A 22,655-nucleotide genomic window follows, 5' to 3' on the forward strand; every position below is an offset into this window, starting at 1 on the left:
CATGAAGCATGGGAGTATTCGCCAGTAAACTTCAGATATATTCTTCAAATGAAAAGATGTCAGGAGTGCAGTACAACAGGGGGGGGGGGGGTGTCATATGGGTCCTAGATAAAGGCAGAGCTGAATTGTCACCAGAAGCCAAGGTAACTAAGCGGATGCTGTTATACTTCAGACATATCATAGGGTAACATGACCCACTAAAAAGATAATAATGCTTGGTAAGGTGGAAGGCAGTAGAAAGGGGAAACTGTGTTAAAAGAGGGTAGACTCCAGAAAAAGAGCCTTGAGTTTGCAGGACCAGACAGCTGATGACTGTGGCTCTTGGGGGGGGGGGGGGAATCTCTCATTCATAGGGTATCCATATGTTGAAACTGACAATAGCAACAAGAATTAAATAGCGATTTGTGATAGCAAGATCTTGCACTAATTAAAAGTATTTGGTATGCATGCCAGATATGTACAAGACTAATACATATTATATTAGTCTCCATAAGAAAGGAAGAAACTTGACCAGCAATGTCTCATTCAGCATTATTGGTCTGATATGGGGGTGGCTGCTAAGTACACCCACATTGAGGCCGTATGAAGCTGTTAGGCATTTTTGTTCCCCCTAGCACTGGCCCTGTAGCAAAAAAACCAAACAAACGTATTTTCCCATTAGAAAAATGCCCAGAATGCTCCATCATTATTACCTAGCACCCCCTAGACATGGTAGACTTTTGAAAGAAATAATTTAATCAAACAACCAACATTGCAACCAACAATATAGTGATAAATTTCAATTTTCATTCTCGGAAAATTTGGGACATTATAGGTTGTTGTGGGTGTTCATGAGACATAACTGATCCCCTCAGTTGCAGCAGCTGCCCAACCTGAAGTACTTGCATCGGAGTTCAATCAATGTGGACACGACAACAACAACAACAACAACAACAAAAGGCAGAATTAACCCACCAATCTAAATATGTAACCTCTTGGCTCATGCAGAATTACCACTGCAAGCAAGCACTCTAAAAAGCTTTTTGAAAGCATAATATGAAAGAAAATACATACAAATTGATCTATTTTTTATTTACAATCTGAGGATGCATTAAGCCATAATGGTTAAAGTGGTAATGAACTGCATTAAGTCTAAAGTGTAGATGTGCCATAATTTGAAGTGTGGTATATTTTAAAAAATCAAATTACTTGATTGGTTCAAAATTCTCTTTTCAAATGAGGTAGATGGAATGTCCAGTCAAATAATAAAGAAACATATACAAATATTTTTTTTAAAAAAATGGCAAGGATTATCTACTATTTCCCTTCTTCCTCACATTGCTTGGATTTTTAATGTAGTTAATGAGTAATAAATATATGAACAAATAGGCAATATGCATAAATAACCTTGTAAAGTTGTTAACCCATTTTAATGACTCTTCCACTTACACCTAGAACAATGTCAAATTTCTGCCCTGGGATATCTGTTATTTGTATTGTAAAATCACCTGTTGTGCTTGTTCAAACATTGATTTTGTGCAGAATTTGCAAAATCCATGCCAGCGTAGTCTTTGAGGGCACAATTAAACCATACCTCTAATTACAAATATTAATTAATTTTAATATGGAAAATTCATTTTCTCTCTAATAGTTAAGAGCGACTCTCCGTTTGTAAATGACTCTCGGTAATGTCCCTAAATTTGCATGAAAGCTTGTTAGATTAATTGCTATTTGACTCTTCTATCATAGTGCTAAGCTCTAAGTTCATACAGATCAGACTCCCTAACCATTTTTTGGAATGAATTTAAATATTTAATGTCAGAACCTTGGGAGGAAACCAATAAGTTTTATTTTAATGGTAGTTTACTTTAGTAGCATATTACCAAACCTTCAAACACAGTAACATGCATGCATTGTTAAAGTTCAAAGAAAATGTAATTTATTGAAGACACTAAACAAAAATCTTTTGTCAATTTGAGGCATTGTCTGGTGCATTTAAGAGCTCCAATGGATATATGTAGTTCCTAGGCAAATGATTTTCCTCAGTGGAGGTATCTCTCATTACTAAGGTGTCCATGTACCAGTCTTTAGTAGTTCTTTATTTGAAGACAACTTACTACAGTAGTTTGGAAAACTTTGATATTCCACGTGTTTTGAACAACAGCTTGCACAATCCTCTTCATTCTCCTTATTGGTGTGAGATGTCCAATAAGAGATGTCTGCATGGTCAGATTTTCCAAACCCTTGCTCTGTGATTCCACTTTAACTGCTATGCTTTCATCTTATGGCACAATGAGTTAATCCTTTGTGCCAGCAGGACTGAAGACCAATAGGTTGTAGGTTCAAATCAGGGGAGAGGGCGGATGAGCTCCCTCTGTCAGCTCCGGCTCCCCATGCAAGAACATGAGAGAAGCCTCCCACAAGAATGGAAAAACATCAAAAAAAACATCTGGGCGTCCCCTGGGCAACATCCTTGCAGACAGCCAATTCTCTCACACTAGAAGCGACTTGTATTAATTTCCAACCAGAGAGCTCTAGTGTCCCACCAAGCAGCAAACTCCAGAATTTTATAAAATGTAGTTGAAATGCTTAAAATGGAATCATAGTGTTATAATTGTAGGTTTCTATTTGGAGTTATGGCCATCATATCTAAATTTACAGTTATGCATATATAGTAGTACATACAAATATCGGATCTATCCCTTTTTGGTTCTCTTTTGGGTTGATGTGTATCTTAGAGAGAAGATGACACCCTGAACTTAATACTCTTAAAATCCTTGACCATCTTGTACAGGCTGCAACACTAGTTACAAACAAAATAGGGGTAGATTTCTCTCACTTCCTGTGGTCTCATCCCCATTTGTAACTATGTCGTTTGCAAGTCAGATGTTGCAAGTCGGGGACTGCCTGTATATTCCCTTAACAACACACACACAAATATTACATTGGCTTCCTTTATGTGAGATGCCTCTACCTATTGACTCAGTGGTCAATGAAGTCAGTATAGGGGGGAATTGGGGGTGAAACTCACACTGTTAGAGTATCCCTGCTCATTTTTTCTCCTCGTACAACTTGCCTACTCAAAAGCCCAGCTTCCCAAGTACATTTCCTTATAGCCCTTTCTCATTTTAAATGCTTCCAGTTTTGCTGTTTCCTTCTCTCATTAGGTAGTGAATGACATCATAAGACGAAATGAATTTAAAATATCCCGGAGAGCCACTTTGCAATAAAATACACGGCATTGAGCCAGATGCACGCATAATGTAAATTCCTGAAAGACAAGCTCCAATCTTTCTCTTTCTTATATTCAAAGCTAAAATGCATTTTGAAGTTCCCCATTCCAGGAAAAACAGCGCTGTCTAATTCTGTAGAAAGTATAAATGAACACAAGGTCTGTTTGACTGCATTCTTTAAGTTCAGCCATTGCTCCATCGTGAGTTCCATGAAGATTGCCCAAATTACAGGGGTTTATTGTAGTAATGACTTTACTTTCCTAAGCCTAAATCCAGTGTAATGTTAAAAAAAATGACTATGCACCCACAGACTTCTATTGGTTTTATCAGTTGTGCAAGTGGTCATACACTTGTTCTTGTTCATAGGCAAGAACAACCAGTTCTGGAACCAGTTATTCAGCAAGTTGAACAAGTGGAAATTGTGTTGAATTCTCCCCTTGTCCCTAGTCCTGATTAGTTGCCCACTAGCGCAATGTCATGTACACTTACAGAACAACTCACAGCTGAATAATGGCTATAATGCATCAGAATAATATATTGTTCCAAACTATAAAAGGCACACTCTTGGTTGTGCTCACTCCAGTCCATTTCTGTGATTCCCAACCTTTGGGCCTCCAGGTGTTTTGGACTTCAGCTCCCAGAAATCCCAGCCATCTTACCAGCTGTTAGGAATTGTGGGAGTCCAAAACACCTGAAGGTCCAAAGTTTGGGAACCACTGCTAGTGAAACTGTTTCCTCTTTATATGCCCCTGCAAAGCTTTATATGCTTTGCAGGGTTGGGCCACCCAACAGATTAGATTTGGAGGTTGAGAGATTACGTTAAGGATGACATCAAATGAAAGTATGTGTGTATTGTATTGAATTTCCTTGTTTCCACTTTATTGTAGCAGTAAACACAATAAGCAAACCCCACTGAGGTTTTTCTGTTTTATTTTCTTATGCCCTAACTACTTTAAAGTAGTTTACTTAGAATTTAGAAGTGTTTAGAGAATATACATCTATATAACACAACCAAGAAGAGAGACTTAGGCTGTTGACAGCTCAACTGACACTACGATAGACAAACAAATACTTGTGTACTGCGTGGAGACACCTGCAAACTCCTGATCTGGGGAAAAAACAGAACAAGAAGATTAATACATGATTTGTGCTGATGATGAGACAGTGATCCATGGTATTTGTTTCCTGAGCTAATGTGGCAGAATTTTGCAAAGGACAAGAATCATTCCTCTCCTTTTGTACTATTATTGTCAACTTAACATTTAGGCAATATTCTTGTTTGCATATGGCTTTCAGTAAAATCCATGGAAGCTTATTTGAAAACCAGCTCATTAGAATGACAGATTGTTTACAGAATTTTGTTTTCCTGCCTATCAACATACATTAGGGTGTTCAAGCAAGCAAGCACTATACAGTCGTGAAAAAAGCCCAGTTATGTTCACTCAAGCTTCCTCTGCATTAATCAAAGATACTTCTGTCTCACTGCGATGGAACCATTGGACAAGACACCAACTAAGTTAAATGTTTGCTATGACATTACTGTACACAAAAGAACAACATACCTTTTCATTGCTCAAAGGCAAATGAACTCTGCAACACATACAAGGAGCAGTTTCTTCCTATCCTAGCGTTGGGATGTTGATTTCAGTAAAGGACATTTTACACGTCCTCTGTAGCTTTTACTATTAACTCAGCCTTTCTAAAACTGGAAGCTATCACTGAAACTATTTCAACAGTGAAATAGCTACAGCATATTGGATTTGCTGAGAATATGAGTATAATTCTGCACTTGCTCATTTCACCCAGCTTGATAGGGGTTTGTTCGTCACTGTTAAATAGATGCTAGTGTTCTGCAATATCTATAATTGGAAAGTGTTGGGTTATTTGAGCCCACCGTTGATCTTATAAGGGATTTGAACAACTCTTACAATCAGGAAGTTCCTACTAATGTTCAGGTGGAATCTCCTTTCCTGTAATTTGAACCCATTGCTCTGAATCCTGGTTTCCAGTGTAGAAGAAACCAAGACCTCACAACCTCTGAGGATGCCTGCCATAGATGTGGGCAAAACATCAGATGAGAATGCCTCTGGAACATGGTCATACAGCACAGAAAATTCATACAAACCCAGCGATTCCAGCCTTGGATAACACATTGATCATTCATTTATTTATTTATTTATTTATTTATTATTCGAACTTATATGCCGCCACTCCCCTGGGGCTCAGAGCGGCTTATAAGAACAGGCTAAAATCGAACACAATTTAAAAACAATTTTAAACAATTTTAAAACATCATCATCATCCTTAGCTCCATTACCACTGTAGTCAACATTTGAGGAAAACCGAAAGTTGTCAGGTTGTTGTGGCAGAGGTTGACCTCCATTGCTTTCCATAACAGGTTGGATCTCAGCCGTCCACCCTTATTCAGTGCTGCCAACTTGCACTAGAGTAGATGTGACTTTTAGAAGTGCTGTGGTGTCATCAGATTAATCCTCATAAGCTTTCAATTTGCCTTCTAGGTTAAGCTTATTAATATTTGTGATACACCAAGACCAGGTTGCTTATCTGTAAGTTTGATTCTTCAAGTGGTCATCTATTAATTTATTTACCCATCTGACCTCCGCAGCACAGATGGACATTTTTTTACTGATATGATAAATATTTCCTTTCATTCAAGAGGAAACTGAACAAACTTTTACATCTATGAGAAGGGCCATCAAAATCTCTAATGTCTAGAAGCTTTGTAGGTCACGTGTCACACAGGTATAGACCCAGATCTGTGAAAGCATAGAAAATGTGGTCACAGTACAAAAGTTACAGATCAGCAGCCTGATCTTCACTCTTCTTCTATCAAGTTCAACTCACACCATGAGGACCAAGGAGGCAATCCTGAATATATGGTGCCTGACTTGCAGAGGGCTCCCCAGTTCCATCCCAGGTGGGCCTCTTTCACTTTCCCATTCCCCCTCTTTCTACAAGCAGCAAATATAAAACTCACCAGAAGATAATCTGACCATGACAACGGCATGTGACTGCAGATAGAGCCACCTCCACAGAAATGGAATATTAAATCAAGAGTGTGCCAGATCTTAATTACAATGGGCCCATGGTTGTCATGACAGACATGAAATCCTGAGCCACTCCTGACTCTCTGACCTCTGCTTGAATGTTGAAATTTCCCAGAAGCATGCTTTAATCCAGCCATGTCAAGATGATAACTTTGGATGGACAAACCTTGTCATGTTTATCAGTACTCAACTAGAAATGAATTAGCATTTTTGTGTGTGTATGTACAAATGAGAATTAGTTAGGATATTGATAACTCTGAGATGCATGAAAGCACTCTGAACATTTTAAAGCCCATTGTACTGCATTGGGTTCCTTTTGTTTGAACAACTGGAAGAAGGTGCATTAGCTCAGGTTTGTAAAGTGTGCTTGAGCATACTAATCTCCTACCTTGAGTACTATTTATCATCTTACACGCTTTGTTTATAAATAATTTATTTGAATAGAAGGCTTGAAATTAGAAAATTGAATGAATAATAGAACCTCCATGTAAAACAGAGCTCTCATATGTATATATGAGGGGCATTTTAAAAAAAAAGTCCTGAAGGGCTTCTTTTTTTCCTTACACCTAACATTAAAATCACAAATAAAATGCCTGATCCAAATCAGAAAAGTGATTAGAATTTTGTCCAGCTGCAATATAAACAGAACTGAAAGCTCCAGAGCTGAAAACTATAGGAAGAAATAATGACTTAATTATTTAATGAACAAAGACATTATCTAATATACCCAATAATTCTATACTTCCCCCTCTCCTCTTTGCTGCTTTGTTTGCTTCACTTTTTTTGGAGGTGCTATTTATTTATCATATCAGAAGCAAACCGAGGGTGCAGTTGAAAATGTATTTGAAAAACACAAAGTTTAAAAACTTGGCATTATACCAAATGTCCTTTGGCCAGTAGCTGGTCTCTTGGAGTGTTTCTGGTGTTGCTATAAGAAGGTCCTCCATTGTGCATATGGCAGGGCTCAGACTGCATTGTAATAAGCGGTCTGTGGTCCATTCTTCTCCACATTTGCATGTTGTGGACTCCACTTTGTTGCTCTATTTCTTAAGGTTGCATCTCATGATGCCAAAATGCAGTCTGTTCAGTGCCTCCAAGTCGCCCAGTCTTCTTTGTGTCCGGGGTTTTTTCATTTGGTATCAGCCATGACTTGAGATTCCGGGTTTTAGCCTGCCACTTTTGGACTCTTGCTTGCTGAGGTGTTCCTACAAGTATCTCTGTAGATCTTAAAAAGTATTTCTTGATTTAAGGCATTAGCATGCTGGCTGATATTCAAACAGGGATGGGCCGAAGATAAAATTGCCTTGGTCCTTTCATTATTGGCTGCTACTTCCTGGCGGATGTCAGGTGGTGCAATACTGGCTAAACAGTATAATTTCTCCAGTGGTGTAGGGTGAAGACATCCTGTGATAATGGGGTAACCAGATTTGGAGGTGCTATTGCAACAGGAAGTGACATAAAACCATCTTCTGCCACGTAGCTCCTTATAAACAGACCTTGGCATGTTTCGTTTTGTTTTTTTAAAAAAATGCTGTATATACTCATATACAAGTAGAAATCATATATAAGTTGAGGGCAGATTTTGGGGCCAAATTTAGGGTCATTCTGTGGAAAGGAGAAAGCACCAATGATGCCTCAGGATGCATAGTCTCCGATGCTATTTCCCTGCCCAGGCATTCAAAAGGACCAGCAGTAGCACCACAGTGGAAAGAGTAAAGGGGAAAAGTTTAGGTACAGTAGTCATAATGACTCAAAGATAAATCAACCTATATTTTTGCATTAAATTTTTTTGACTAAAAATCTAGGTTTATGCATGAGTATATAAGATTTTTTTAAAAAGGAGCCCCCGGTGGCGGAGTGAGTTAAACCCCTGTGCCGGCAGGACTGAAGACCAACAGGTCGCAGGTTCAAATCTGGGGAGAGGCGGATCAGCTCCCTCTATCAGCTCCAGCTCCTCATGCGGGGACATGAGAGAAGCCTCCCACAAGGATGATAAAAACATCAAATCATCCAGGCGTCCCCTGGGCAACGTCCTTGCAGACGGCCAATTCTCTCACACCAGAAGCGACTTGCAGTTTCTCAAATCGCTCCTGACATGACAAAAAAAAAAAGATAAAAGTAATTGAATCCTTCATAAAGCATGGTTAGTAGCCATTCTGTCAAATTATTTCTGGGAGCTGTAGTCCAGAAAACTCTCTTAACTAGATATGGCAGAGAATTATGCAGCGTTTTAAGGAATTTTTTTTAACATTTTGGACTTAGGTTGCAGTATTATAGAATCATAGAGTTGGAAGAGATCTCATGGGCCATCCAGTCCAACTCACTGCCAAGAAGAAGGGAAAATTGCTTTCAAAGCACCCCCAACAGATGACCATCCAGCCTCTGTTTAAAAGCCTCCAAAGAAGGAGCTTCCACCACACTTTGTTTCAGAGAGTTCCACTTCTGAACAGCTCTCACAGTTAGGAAGGTCTTCCTAATATTTAGGTGGAATCTCCTTTCCTGTAGTTTGAAGCCATTGTTCTGCATCCTTGTCTCCAGGGCAGCAGAAAACATGCCTGCTCCCTCCTCCTTATGACATATTTATACATGGCTATCATGTCTCCTCTCAGCCTTCTCTTCTGAGAGGAAACATGATAGCCATGTATAAATATGTGAGGAGAAGTCATCAACTTCATTTAATCCACATTTGTATCAAGTAATCCATGTGGCTGGCTAATCTCAAGTAAAGTGGAGACCTTTGAAAAGAGTAGAGCTGGCTGCTATAGGAGGTGTGCTCAAAATTCCTTCCTGTATTTGGTTACTATAAAAATACATCAGCAACTCCTTTGTACCCATGAGTCCAAGCATCTAATTCTACAAATCACTTTCCCTAAATTATTATTTATTTAAAGCATTTATATTCTGCCCTTCTCACCTCCAAGGGGACTCAGGGAAGAGCACAACATATATATGGCAAACATTTAATGCCGGAATAAAACAAACTATAAATATACACAAACATTAAAATGAGTCATATCAACTTTAAAATCAAATGGTTAAAACTATCTCAAACCAGCCATACCAGATGGTTTCCTGTTACTACCTTATTGCACTATCCCAAAGGCTTGGTCCCACAGCCAAGTTTTTACCATCTTTCTGAAGGACAGGAGTGAGGAGCTGATCTAATCTCACCAGGGAGGGAGTTCCAGAGCCAAGGGGCTATCACTGAGAAAGCCCCCTCTCTCGTCTCCACCAATCGTGCCTGTGACGGCGGCAGGACCGAAAGCAGGGCCTCCCCGAAGGATCTTAGTCTCTGTGGTGGTTCTAAATTTCTTTAATAGACTTCTTCCACAGAAACATCTGTCTGAATTTGTCTGAAATCCAAAAGAGTTTTAACCACTCCAAATATCTATGTAAATGCAATAGCAATTTGTTCCCCGCAATATGTTCACCAATCGTGAGACATGAAGCTTCATACTTCTGAAGCAAAAGTTCTGGTCTGGATGCCATTTTTCCGATTTGGGGTGTGACTTGTGGTCAGTGCCCCTTCCTTGTCCCAATATAGTCATTTCCTCCATTAAAATCTTGCAGGATGGGTGGAGGTTGAATTAAGATTCCCAAATAAGATCACAAGCTCCATTAACCTTCCTGCAAATCAAATTATATTCAGTAGGATTTGTGCTGCTAAGTGAGAGTTGCATCCGAAAATCCCACTCTTGGCATATTTTAATGAAACTTTCTTTCATGCCTTTCTTCATCTTATTCATAAACTGATATTTATTAAGAGTGAACAAAATATACTAAATTCTCCTTGATTCTTTGACAGTTTCAAACCCTGGCTGGATTACAATTAAAAGAACAGAGAGTGTGAAAGAACAAGGAGTATCCTTTTGCACCTTCTAACTGACAAAACACTGAGTCTGTTTGAAGTTCCCTTATTTAAGTCTAAATGTTTTTCTTGCTAATCATATAAAAATTACCAAAATGTAGATGTTCCTGTGACCTAACTACCAAAACTCTTTTTTAATACTAAAACTAGCTCCCTAATAATCTGACAAATATACTTGTTTATTGTTTGCCAAAACTCCAGAGTAAAGAGTTCACATTTTTAAAGGGGAGGGAGGCTTTAATTTTGAGTCATAGTATAGCGAAATAAACTCATCTAGACTGACATTTTACATTTTAAATATAAAAGACAAGGATAAAATCAATTTAGATAAATACAAGTGCTTCCAAACATCTGCTGTTCAAAGTACATAACTCACATTGACACCAAAGGTTGGTTTGTGTTTTGACTGGAAGAGTTTGGTATTATTTTTGTCTGCAGAGGAAGGAGTTGTGCAGCATCCAAGTGGTGAGATATTTGCCTCTCAAGCAATCAGGATGAATTTGGGACAAGGCAGAGACTGTTTTTTTAAAACAAAAATCACTGTGAAAACTGCTTGCTTTCCTTAGGAATCTTTACATTGAAAACTATCCTCATGTGCAGATCTTTCAAAAGAAAATAAAGAAGATGAGAAAATAATAAAACAAGGTTGAAATCTGTTAAACTGTCTTTGTCTAGGTGCAGAGAGAAGTTGCTCTTTGACATGTCCATTGAGTTTCAGTTTGATAAAAAATGTAGGATATACATTTTTTAAAAACGAATGGAGTAAAATGTATTTGTTTATTACACTTCTAGGCAGCTAAATAAATGAAAAGTTTTCTGGAGAGGGTGCAAAACATTTTTTAGAAAAATGTGTTCAAGCTACCAAAGATAAACGTCTTTCTAATAAACATCGTAGTCTCTGCTTCTTTGCTAAGTTGCTTTGAGTCCTTGTGGAGAGGAAAAGCAGTTATCAATCAACGTTGTTGTTGTTATATTGTTTATCCTAGGTATGTAAGAAAAGGGCCCTAAAATCTGGGGCCGTGTTTCTATAAAGGGTAAAGGTAAAGGTTTCCCTTGACATTAAATCTATTCGTGTCTGACTGAGGATTGGTGCTCATCTCAGAGCCATTGTCCATAGACACCTCTAGGTCATGTGACCAACATAACTACATGGAGTGCTGTTACCTTTCCACTGGAGTGGAACCTATTGATTTAAGCACATTTGCATGTTTTTGCACTGCTATGTCGGCATAAGCTGGGGCTAACAGCAGGAGCTCACCCCACTCCCGGGATTCAAACCACCAACATTTTGGTCAGCAAGTCCAGCAGCTCAGCAGCTTAACCCGCTGTGCCACCCTCTATAAAGGACATTTTGCAATCTATCATCATGAAACAAAACTTAACCTGTTGTTGCCTTATACCTATTTAATACAAAGCAGGTAGCCAGAATGACTGGGCAATCCAGCATGCGGGGAATATTCCTTGTGAGCTCAAAGTATAATTGAAACTGAGGTTCCAATTAAGGAATGGAATTAAGCAATTTTAGGATAAGGGAGAAATGACAAGCAAGTAGAATGGAAGAACATTTAAAGAGACTTGGGAAAATTACTCACAGCGTTCAAGGATCACCCCGATGTTTTATGGTAGATTATTTATCATAGGAATGTAGCCCCACCTTTATTCTGTGGATTAGGATAACAGATCGAGAATAGATATGGTAATCCTCCACCTAGAAATGATCCTGACCCAGAATGGTTTGAAGGTCCAACACGTAGGCATGGAAATCAACAATTAACACATTTTCAACATGGAGAAGTAGAATTAAAAGGTGCTAACTGTAGAGACATTTCTCATTCTTCCCTGATAGACAAAATGTGCATATTTAGATGTGGCAAGTCTGCCACTAGACAATTGAGTTGCAAGTCTACAGGAAAGTATAGTTTCTATGCCATTCCTCGCAATTCTCTTTTCCTTCAAGAATTGATTGGAATGCACACATACATAAAAAGCCATTTTTAAATCATCAGAGAGCACTTCAGACAAGACTGAGTGGAACTAACCAAACAAGAATATCTGAATTTTATGGCAAGGCGTTTTTTTACCTCTGCCAAAAAGTTGGAGAAGCTGATGAAGGCAGAAGCTGAAACATCTTGCCTTGATATTCAAATATTTATTTTTTTAGCCACTCTTTGAAATAAAAGCTCACAGAAATGTAACCCCAAGGTTTTTAGGAATTATGTGTTCATTTTGCTTTAACTGTCATAATTGCAAACATTTCAAAAGTTGTACAACAGCAGTGCGGACTAACTAAGATAAAGGTTAAGTGGGTTATTTGTTGATGACACGCTTGAGAGGTTTACAATCAGAACATTGTGGAGATGGCTATTCCCACCATCTCTGATCTCACAACCATTGACCAACCTCATTCCCCATGAATCAATATAAAAACTAATCTTGTTGCTATTGCCACATCCTACATCAGCAAATTCTTTGAATTGATTAGGCACATTGGGGACATGTATTTTGTCCTTAACTTCCCTTTGTCTTGAGCCAATATTAATTTATTTCATTGGAAAATTCTGATTCTGATATTATAAGAGGGTACTTTATGGGACATTACAGTTCAAGGCATCAGGGTATCTTTGCTAAAGCCAAATAGGCAAGGAGAAGATAAGGAAGATATTAAGGGGAAGTATCCAGAAATGTGTTTTGTTCCCAGTCTAATTAACCATGAAATATTGGATCAAATTTGTTGTGTCAATATATTAAAACATATTATTTTATGTTTGGACTGATTGGAGTATTACAGCTCATTTGCAATGCCTCTTGTAATTGGATACTTGTTCACTGTGGTGTATAGTGAGAATGGTGGAATTAAAGTTTCTAGTCCTGCATTGTACCACATCAGTGATTCCCAAACTGTGGTTCTCCAAGTGTTTTGGACTTCAACACCCAGCAGCCTCAGCCACTGTAGCCAATAGTCAGAGATTCTGGGAGTCCATAGAGCCAATAAAGGGGATAACTTGAAATTGATTGTATAGCTCCAAGCTTTAAGAGCGGCTCTTGATCATTCTGTTTCTAGGTGCCACAATCTTTCAATTATCTTCTTCCTTTGTTTCAAAATGACCATTTTCAAAAAGTTTCATCTTTCCTGGTAAGTTGAAGTGTAGATACACAGACCTCAAGCTGCTGCACCTTCCCCTCCAACTAGGTAGTTGCTTCAGGTATAGGATAGTATATCTTCTGATAAGAAAACAAGCATAGCACGTAACATGGTGGTACAACTGTCCAGACTTCCCCTTAAGGTCTTCCATGAAGTGCCCACAGAAATTCTTCTTTTTCCCTTCCTGTTTGCTGGGCTCCAAAGACTAAGGTGGAAGCTATATAAAATTATTGACTGCTAACTGTGCTCTCAACCAAGTCAGTGACTCTGCAGAAGTTTCACCCCTTCCAACCATGTGCTCAGAGCAAGCAGACAGCCAAAAATAAAGAAAAAACACCAACATTAACATCCAAACTGTACATGCGGGCAATAAGTGCTGACCCCCAAAACACCAGCACACTTCTCTCCTGATTTCTTCTCTCTCCCTGAGTGCAGGCAAAATAAATAAGTACTCTTGGCATTACATTTTATTATTTATTGAGGATCCATTTGCACCCTCAACTTGCCATCTTTGGTCATAATCATGAGATTACAAAATCCTGAAGCTTAGAAATGTAGAAATCCTAACACTCATGTTCAGAATCCTGTTGGGAAGTTACATCCTTGTAAGTGGACATTGTAACTGAACAATTCCGTAATGTCTGTATCTAGTAAGGGCTGCTGTTACATTACTATGTAGGAGTCAGCAAAATGACCAATGTGCATAGGTTCATTGTGCATCCGGACACCAGCTAGACATAGCCTGTGCACACTTTTACCAGTACCTGTTCATAATTCACTAAAAGGGTTTCCCCTGTAGTTAAGTTTACATATATTTACATACCATAAACTGTAAAAGAGAATTCTGGCCCATAGTAGTAATGTTAATAGTAGAAGTTTTGTTATTCAAAGGGTTGGCTCAGGAATGATGAACATGCTACCTTTTCAATGTTGAATGCAAGTTCCAACAGTCCTTGCCAAGAAAAGTAATGATGAAGGATGACAGGAGTTGCAGTCCAGCAAATTTGGAAGACAACACATTCTCTCAGTTACTGCTTTTTTGGCATTCAGAGAGGGAAGGTAAGAACCACCAGCTTTGGCTGGTAGAAATCTACATAAACAAACAGTACCAATAATTCCACTAAAAAAGAACATGATATGTTTTCTCACAATGGGGAAAGATGCATGACAGTGTTGATACTTCTGTGTCAAAGAAATGTTAAACACATTCATTCATGGGCATTTTTAGTTATGTCTATCCAATAAGGATGACTCCCATAAATATTTACTGGTTTATTAAATCACCACTCCGGGAAGCATTCACTTTGGTTAACTCTATATCGGTGTGGTTGCATTCTGTGGCAACCTATAGGTTTTCTCTCTTATGGACAGGTGCTCTTTCTGCTCACAACAGAGTACTTCCATTAATGAAAGGCATTTGTTTTCAGATTCCTCACTTCCCTGCAAACCCTTGAAACATCCATTCTGTGTGATTTCATAGAATCAAAGAATCAAAGAGTTGGAAGAGACCTCATGCGCCATCCAGTCCAACCCCCTGCCAAGAAGCAGGAATATTGCATTCAAATCACCCCTGACAGATGGCCATCCAGCCTCTGTTTAAAAACTTCCAAAGAAGGAGCCTCCGCCACACTCTGGGGCAGAGAGTTTCACTTGGAATAGATATCTATTCCATTTGGAATAGATATTCTCTACAACAATGGAAGAAGTCATACTAGAGACTGTGTAGGATCAGCAATTTTCTCACACCTGGTTTATGCTTAGTAGAGTTTCAGGAGATTCTTCAAATGTGGAAAGCAAATGCTGTATCAAGTGTGTGGTAAATAACATCTATAACTGTTCCAATCCAGTTCATAGTTGAGAATGTTTAAATAGCACTGATTTAGTAGGACATAAGTATTTGCAACTGCACATTGGACTCTAGCCAGCCATCACATCTGGATGTTGCTTATGTGAATAAATATTTCAATGTGAAAAATATATCTTGGTTTCCACGAAAACCTGGCCTTGCTCATTGGCATTCTATCTCTGGTCTCTTTGAAAATTGCTTACAGTGCAACTCCATTATTACTGCACTGTTATTATACATTGGTAAAAGTAGGTTTGTTCCTACAAAAGCGAACAGTTAAAATCTCAATGTGTAATTTAAATATCATGAAATCTCCTATATCTTGTGTCTAAAAAAATCAGGTTGTACTCCAAAATGGATTTGCCGTTTGTTTCTGGCACATTTCCAAAAATGTGTCACTCACTTGACAGCTTGCACACAGCCGAGTGGCCAAAAGTGAAGCTTGTACATTATTGTCAGTGACTAACAAGCGTTGACATACCACTGTACAAATAAATTTACAGTGTTAATCTCATATAACGTTATGCTTTCACAAACTCTTCTCTCACTTAGTTTTTGTGATTTCTCTCTTACATTAGACTTTGTACACGGGTTCAGTCTTAAATTTTTTAATCTTGTTAGGACTCATTTCTCTGGAATCATTTTTGCTTCAACCAAAAATACACAGGCAATGTCCACAATGGCCCTTTTCAAAAGCTGGTTAGGTGACCTTCAGAATATATACAATATTTTGGCTTACATTTTGGTTGTTTAATTATTTGAAACATGTTCCCTGTCACACACAAAAATATCACTTTTCTTCCTTAGTCATTGTTGTTGTGTGACTTCAAGTTATTTCCGGTTTATGGTGACCCTATCACAAGGTTTTCTGGGGTTGAAAATGGGTTTCCATGACCAAATGGGGAGTCAACCCACATCTCCAAAGTCATAGTCCAACTCTCAATTGCTATGCCACCCTGGCTTTTTTTATGTAGATGGTACAGTATTAAACTCTAATGTAACCAATGCTTCCCATAGCTGTGTATGATAGTTTGTGCAGTAAGTATAAAGAGTTTTGTTTGATGCTGTTTTGAGATGGTGTACAACACTCTGCCTCCTTATTTCAGTTCAGCATTATATAGTCAAATATATGTGTATATATGGACATTTTTCTCTAACTAATCACCTTTGTCTTCTGATTTGGAGAATAATTTTCCTTATAATTCATGTGCCATCATTCTGATATTTTTGGATTCTTCTTTCAAATATTAAATTTGCATTTTTGTTTGTGACTAATTTTAGCACAAGAGAATCAACTCTGTGTTCATTGTCTATCCTGACTCATAAGATATTTCATTCCAAAATTTGAATCAATGCTAGGACTCTATTTCTTGCAGACATGTAAGTGTGTACATGTATAATGTACACACTTACATTAAAAATAGAAGACTATTGCACTAATTGAAATTTTGGAGTAAAAATACGTATACATACATATACGAGCACCACACACACAGAATAGCTTTATTTACATTAATTCATTTGGCTTGCTGAAGGGGGAAGAAAACAGGAGATGTCCGGTTCCTTTACTTAATGGGATTCTTTCCTCGTTGCAGTGCAAACGGCTGGAGCAGGAGCTTCATCATATGAAAGAGCAGAACCAGACTTCTGCAAACAACACGAGACATCTGACTGCTGAAAACAATCAAGAACGTGCTCTGAAGGTAAATCTCCATTCCTTCTTGCAGGCAAATTAAGGTTGTAAGCCCTGGGTGCCAGCTTTCTGTGCTGCATATATCAGTTGTGTACATTTCAGCAGAAGGGAGCTGCGCTGTTTGCCAACAACCTCTTCTTTAAACACAGATACAGCACCCTTCTGTTATGGTATTATTTTTGTGGTGTGCGTATGGCCCTCTGTGAGTATGTGTGTATGAGAACAACAAGATAAAAACAACATATTTCTCCAAATTGCCTGGCTCAGTTATGGTAACCGACATTAGGTTCGTACGGACTCCCTTTTTGCCCATATTGTCATTCCACAATATTGCCTCTTGTTTGCCCATTGGTGACTGTACAAAATGAATTCTTTTTTTAAAAGAGTGTTTGATATGCTTCAAATAGTGTGTGATGTATTAATAAGATTGTTGACCTATCCTAGTAGTGACCACACAGTTGATACTGATGTTTGCAAAAGGGTAGCTTATGAATCCTCTTCCCAGTTCAAGGTAGAAAATGTCTTGTTGGAAAGGATAAAAGGAAGAGATGGATGAAAAGGAGGAGGGGGTATGAGAAGGCCTGCCTCACCCATAGTTATGGCTATCTTGGTGTTTGAAAACAGCTTCCCTTTAGGAAAACATTAGATTTATAATTTTCTGTTTTTAATCCTTTTCTGATTTTATTTTCTGAATATTTTCAAATATTTATTGTTGCTTTTTTATTACCTGCTGATGTTTTAATTCTTTAAGGTATCCATTTTTGTTCTTTTTAATTGTAAAGGAGATATTAGCTGTTTACTTTCTGTTTCTTGTTCATTGGCCTCTTTGAACTTATAGGAGTGGGGAATACTTATTAAATAATAAATTAGCATAGAAGAAAGGAGTTTGAGGATATTTGAAAAAGTTATATGCTTTGATTTCAGAAAAGACACAGCACGGTGGCAGCTGGATTTCTTTGCTGCTTTCTCTTAGGAAGAAATAGCATAGTTTCAGTACAATACTGAGCATTTCTGCTATAGATAATGTTGAGTTCAGTGGAGGTTACACAAAAGTAACTGTTTCTAATATTGCAGCCTGAAAAAAAGTGATTTTTTTAAACAATCCATGGATTTTCTATTTAATCAAAGATGAGAGAGAAACAACCTATGTCAAGTTGTTTAGTTTTTCCATTGTTTGTTGTTCACTTCTTTAATGTTTTGAGACATAAAAATCCTGCTGCCTTTATAGATTGCTTTTAAAATATGCAAAAACCCACCAATAAAGATGGGCTTACAAGAGCTTGTGAAGTTGTACATCCTTAGTCTTCACATAAAGTTATCATCCATACAACTTACACAAGACAGCAAAGATAAAATTGAGGCTGGATGGCTATCTGTTGAGGGATGCTTTGAATGCAATTTTCCTGCTTCTTGGCAAGGGGTTGGATTGGATGGTCCACAAGGCCTCTTCCAACTCTATGATTCTATGATCTTTGTATAGTTGTCATAGGAATGTTTCAAAAGCTTTTAAAATAGGACGTTTTAGACAAGCTTAAAAAATGCTGCTGGTGCTCAGCTGTTCCATGGGCATGTTGCTTTTGTTAATAATGACATCAAGAGCTTTCATCATTCTCGCTACACAAGGATAGACTTTAAAAATGGCACTGCCCTAAGTATTTCTGCCCACTGTACCTTCCAAGAACACTATCAGTAGAGTAATATATCTCCGTCAGTTTTATTACATGTAGGTGTTTTAAGTTACTATACTACCAGATATATTACATGTATTGTTACTAATTTCCCTAGCATTCCTTCTCTTTTGCAAAAGCTCTTCAGTCCACATGTTGTTCTCCAGCAACACTGAATATGTGTGAAGTAAAGAATCCCTTGGAGTGGAGAGCTCTGCCAATCTGCATCCATCTACACTAAAGAAATAATGCAGCTTGATATTTCTTTAAGTGCCACATTGCAATGCTATGGAATAATGGAAGTTTAGCTTGTTGAGGTGTCAGCTCTATTTCACAGAGAAGGCTAATGACCTTGTGAGATTTCAATTCCCATGACCCCATAGCATTGAGTCATGGCAGTTAAAGTGGTGTCATGTTGTATTAATTCTACAGTGTAGTTGCACCCATAGTTATGCTGCAGCCCGTAAGCAGAACCTCACTCTAAATTTAGCCAGTCTCTGGTAAAAGCCATTGGGTCTCCTCCTCTAGCAAAGGTGTGCATATGCGGTATGTGGCCTGGGTTGCTCTCTTCTGTTTGTTGCCACTTGGATTTTTTGCTTGCATAACAAAGATGTAGATGCTAGAAAGTATCAGACCAGCCCATTCTAAGCAATTTTAGGATTCTGCCCAGTATTTGTAAATACATTTTGATATACATAATAAGAAGTTCAACACAAATTGCTTATAGTCTTAAAGCATCAACTCCATACCCTCCAAGATTTCACAAATGAAAACCAGAGTACATGCAGCCAGGTAACATCAGAGTGTGGTCAAGATGGTAACCATTATTAATGGGGAAAACACACAAACTAGAGAGGATGCAACAGTATGCTTTCATGAGAGCACAGGTTCCCAATCTGTGGTCCGTGGACCACCAGCGGTCCTCAAGAACTAGAATATGGTTCGCGGCCTCACCGTTACTACACCATTCCAACGAGAGTAGCCAGTCTTGCGAAACCCTCTTATAGTGCTGAGGCTTATTAAATATGGTTTTCTGTGGGTGACTACTGGATGGAATATGCTCTGTATCAGAAACTAGAGCTGATGTAGTCTATCCAATGCAATTTTCTGAATCAGCACCCCAAATAACCAAACCAAATCTAAAGTTGACCAAAAACTGATTCATAATCCTTTTGTTACTAATACTAGAGTGTGGTCCCTGGTCAAAAAAAGGTTGGGAACCACTGTGCTAGAGTAACAGGGAAGAGCAAGTTTTGTTCCTTCTCTCCTCTTTCTGATTGAGTGAAATTACTTTTGCCCTTCAAATTTAGTTAGAAGCAGCCAAAGTAATCTGAGGACAAGCTAAGTGGGGAAGTGGGAGGACAGAGAGAAACTGGGATATTTTAATGGCAGATGAAAGAAGTGGAATGGCAGAGGTCCCTGCCAAATAGGGATAGCTGAAAAGTATGCAACTCCGTATCATATCATCAGTAGAATTACTTAATTGGCCATTTGCTCATATTATCCCCCATCCTTCCAAAAGAAAACCGTACGCCCATTTTAGGAACAGCATGTATGTTTTTATGTTGAGATTTTGATTCAGCTGATATTTACATATGTGGCTCTCTTTACACAAATAGTACTATTGACTCATTTGTATGACTAATTTTAATTGTATAGTTAAGTGTCTGGAGATTAAAATGTTTATTAGCAATAGTATTATTTAGCTTGTTACTAAAGACAAACAAATGGAGAGCAGGGTGTTGTTTTTTTTTTCCTTTGTGGTTAAGAGAATGAGACACTTGGTCAAGGAAAATATATTTCTAAAAGCAAAACAGATTAAAGGAAAGTGCTGAGTTAATCTTAGCAAACTATAAGGCCTGAAGGAAGGGAGTGTAATAGCAAGGTGTAATGGAACTTGTTAGTTTATATAAGCGAAAGATTAGATCTATTTAAAACATGAGTGGACAAAGTTTAGCTCTGTAGCCACTTGCCTCCTCCCCAGGTTGTTTTTGTATCCCCCAATATATCTCCAAAATCCCCGAAGTTACTCTTTTTATGGTAAAAAGTGTGAATTCTATACCTTGGCAATTCACATCTTATATAGATTGCAGCACATGCCATTGATACTTTTCATATTTTTTAAAACTCAATTTTTCAGAAAGAGTGGCTTTTCTAGCTACTTGAAGTCTTGCCTGCCTGCCTGCCTGCCTTTTTTGGTTTTTGATTGATGATTTCACCATCCATGCAATTCCTAAGGGTCATCCAGAGAGCCCCTTAGAAGCACAAGCTCCTGCTTCTTTAATGTGGGGCATAAAATGAGTATTCCAGGATGCACTCTGGAAGGTTCTGGAAGGGCACCTGGCACTTTCTGGAGGGGGATTTAACCTGGGAGCAATCGTGTTTAACAAACACAATTGCTCCTGGATTAAAGGGCTGTCTGGAACCACCCCTAAAGGGTCCCATAACCTGAATTTTTTTGTTCTTGATCCACTGATCTAGGAATATTTAAATTTGAAATGACACAGGGCTAATGACATCAAATAACAGTTCTAGTTTATAGTTTACATGCCTGTGCAGCAGGGATCCAGACTGGATTTTAGTCTGAATTTCAGAGAGATTATCCAAGACCTGAATCTTTTATGGGAATTGAGTCCAGCATCTTGGAAAACTCATTTCAGGCTAAAATGTGGAGCAGATTACCATCCCACCAATATGGACAAGTCACCTGCGGCCATTCCCAAATTTTAGGATGATAAAAATTCCAGTAATACTGTCAATAACAACTCTCTTCAAACTATGTGCCTTGGAAACTGGGTAACAGAAAAGTCTCAAACTAAAGACTGAATGTCGAAATCACAGACGCCTTAAAGGGCCAGACTCAGAGTTAGTTCCAAAACAGAGTTTATTGAAGCAAAGGAAAAGGATACAGAGACACTTAAACTCAATGCCTCTTGTCAAAACTCAAATGTAAAATCAAACCTGGTTCAAAAGGTAAACAGAAATATAATCCAGATTAAATGGATAAAATAACCAAATCAAACACAGTACTCCAAGGTCACACAAAGAAGGCACAGCATGCAACTGGTAAACCAAAGGAGTGAAGCCGCAGGGCGAGAAGCGTAGTCAGGCGAAGTCCAGGGTTGTAGCAAGAGAAATCCGAAATAGCGAAACTCCAAAGTCCACAGAAGCAGCGTTGTAGTCAAGCTGGTCCAAGGTCCTGGAAGGGAGAAATCCACACTCACAAAAATCCAATCTGAGTCGAAAACACACACGATCAGGAACAGTAACCTGCAGATCCCAAACCAATGCCGAACACGAAACAGGCAGTGACAAGTCCAGCCAGTACCCAATGCACGAACGTTCACCAACACCTTGCCTTCTGCAAAGATCCCTCATTCCTGAACCCACTTTTATCTACACATCATCATCATCATCATCATCAGATGAACTGACCACCGCCCCATGATTATCCCTTGCAGCTGCTCCCAACTCTTCACGTGAAGTCCTACGCCCATCCCTCCACCTTTTCCAAGACTCAGTTGGATTCTCCGATTGCCAATCTTCACTCCCAGAGAATCCCATAAATGTATCACTAGATGTTGGCTCTGCACAGATAGCTTGCACTTCCTTTATCTTAGTCTAATCCATGGTGTCATCCCCATCTTCCCCACTCTGTGACCCATCATCCCCAGAGAATCCCTCAAATGAATCCTCATCTGTAGGTGCCATAAGTATATCCCGGATCCTCATTCTTTGCCGTTCCTCATCCAATTCCTGCTCCCAAGTAACCCCCTTTCTTCCCCTAGTCCAATCCATTGTGTCTCCTTCTTTTCCTTCACTCATTGACCCTTCATTCCCAGAGAACCCCTCAAATGAGTCCTCATCTGTAGGTGCCATAAGTATATCCCGGATCCTTTTTCTCTGTTGTTCCTCATCAGATTCCTGCTCTCAAGTAACCCCTTTCCCCCTTCTGACATCCATACTACTACAACACTGAATGCGGGAACAAAACAGTTATAACTCTGCAAACGATTGCAATATGTGAATATGAATTAATATGACTAAGGATGCACAGTGCCTTTGCTTCATAGTAGAAAACTCCACAAGCTTCAGCACTATAAATGCCATTCAGTGTTAAGAGTTATTGAGAAGACACTGAAAATAAAACAATAAGTCT

The 22,655-nt window shown here is 38.6% G+C and overlaps 1 protein-coding gene across 1 annotated transcript in view; it reads left to right on the forward strand.

The window, feature by feature from the left end:
• MIPOL1 (mirror-image polydactyly 1) overlaps nt 1–22,655 on the forward strand; it is a 219,912-nt gene that overhangs the window by 93,396 nt on the left and 103,861 nt on the right. The window contains exon 8 of the mRNA XM_060759026.2: nt 16,732–16,839. Coding sequence (XP_060615009.2) covers nt 16,732–16,839 — 108 coding nt within the window. The remainder of the gene's footprint in view (nt 1–16,731; nt 16,840–22,655) is intronic.

The sequence above is a fragment of the Anolis sagrei genome, chromosome 1 (genome assembly GCF_037176765.1).
Source record: "Anolis sagrei isolate rAnoSag1 chromosome 1, rAnoSag1.mat, whole genome shotgun sequence".
NCBI lineage: Eukaryota > Metazoa > Chordata > Lepidosauria > Squamata > Dactyloidae > Anolis > Anolis sagrei.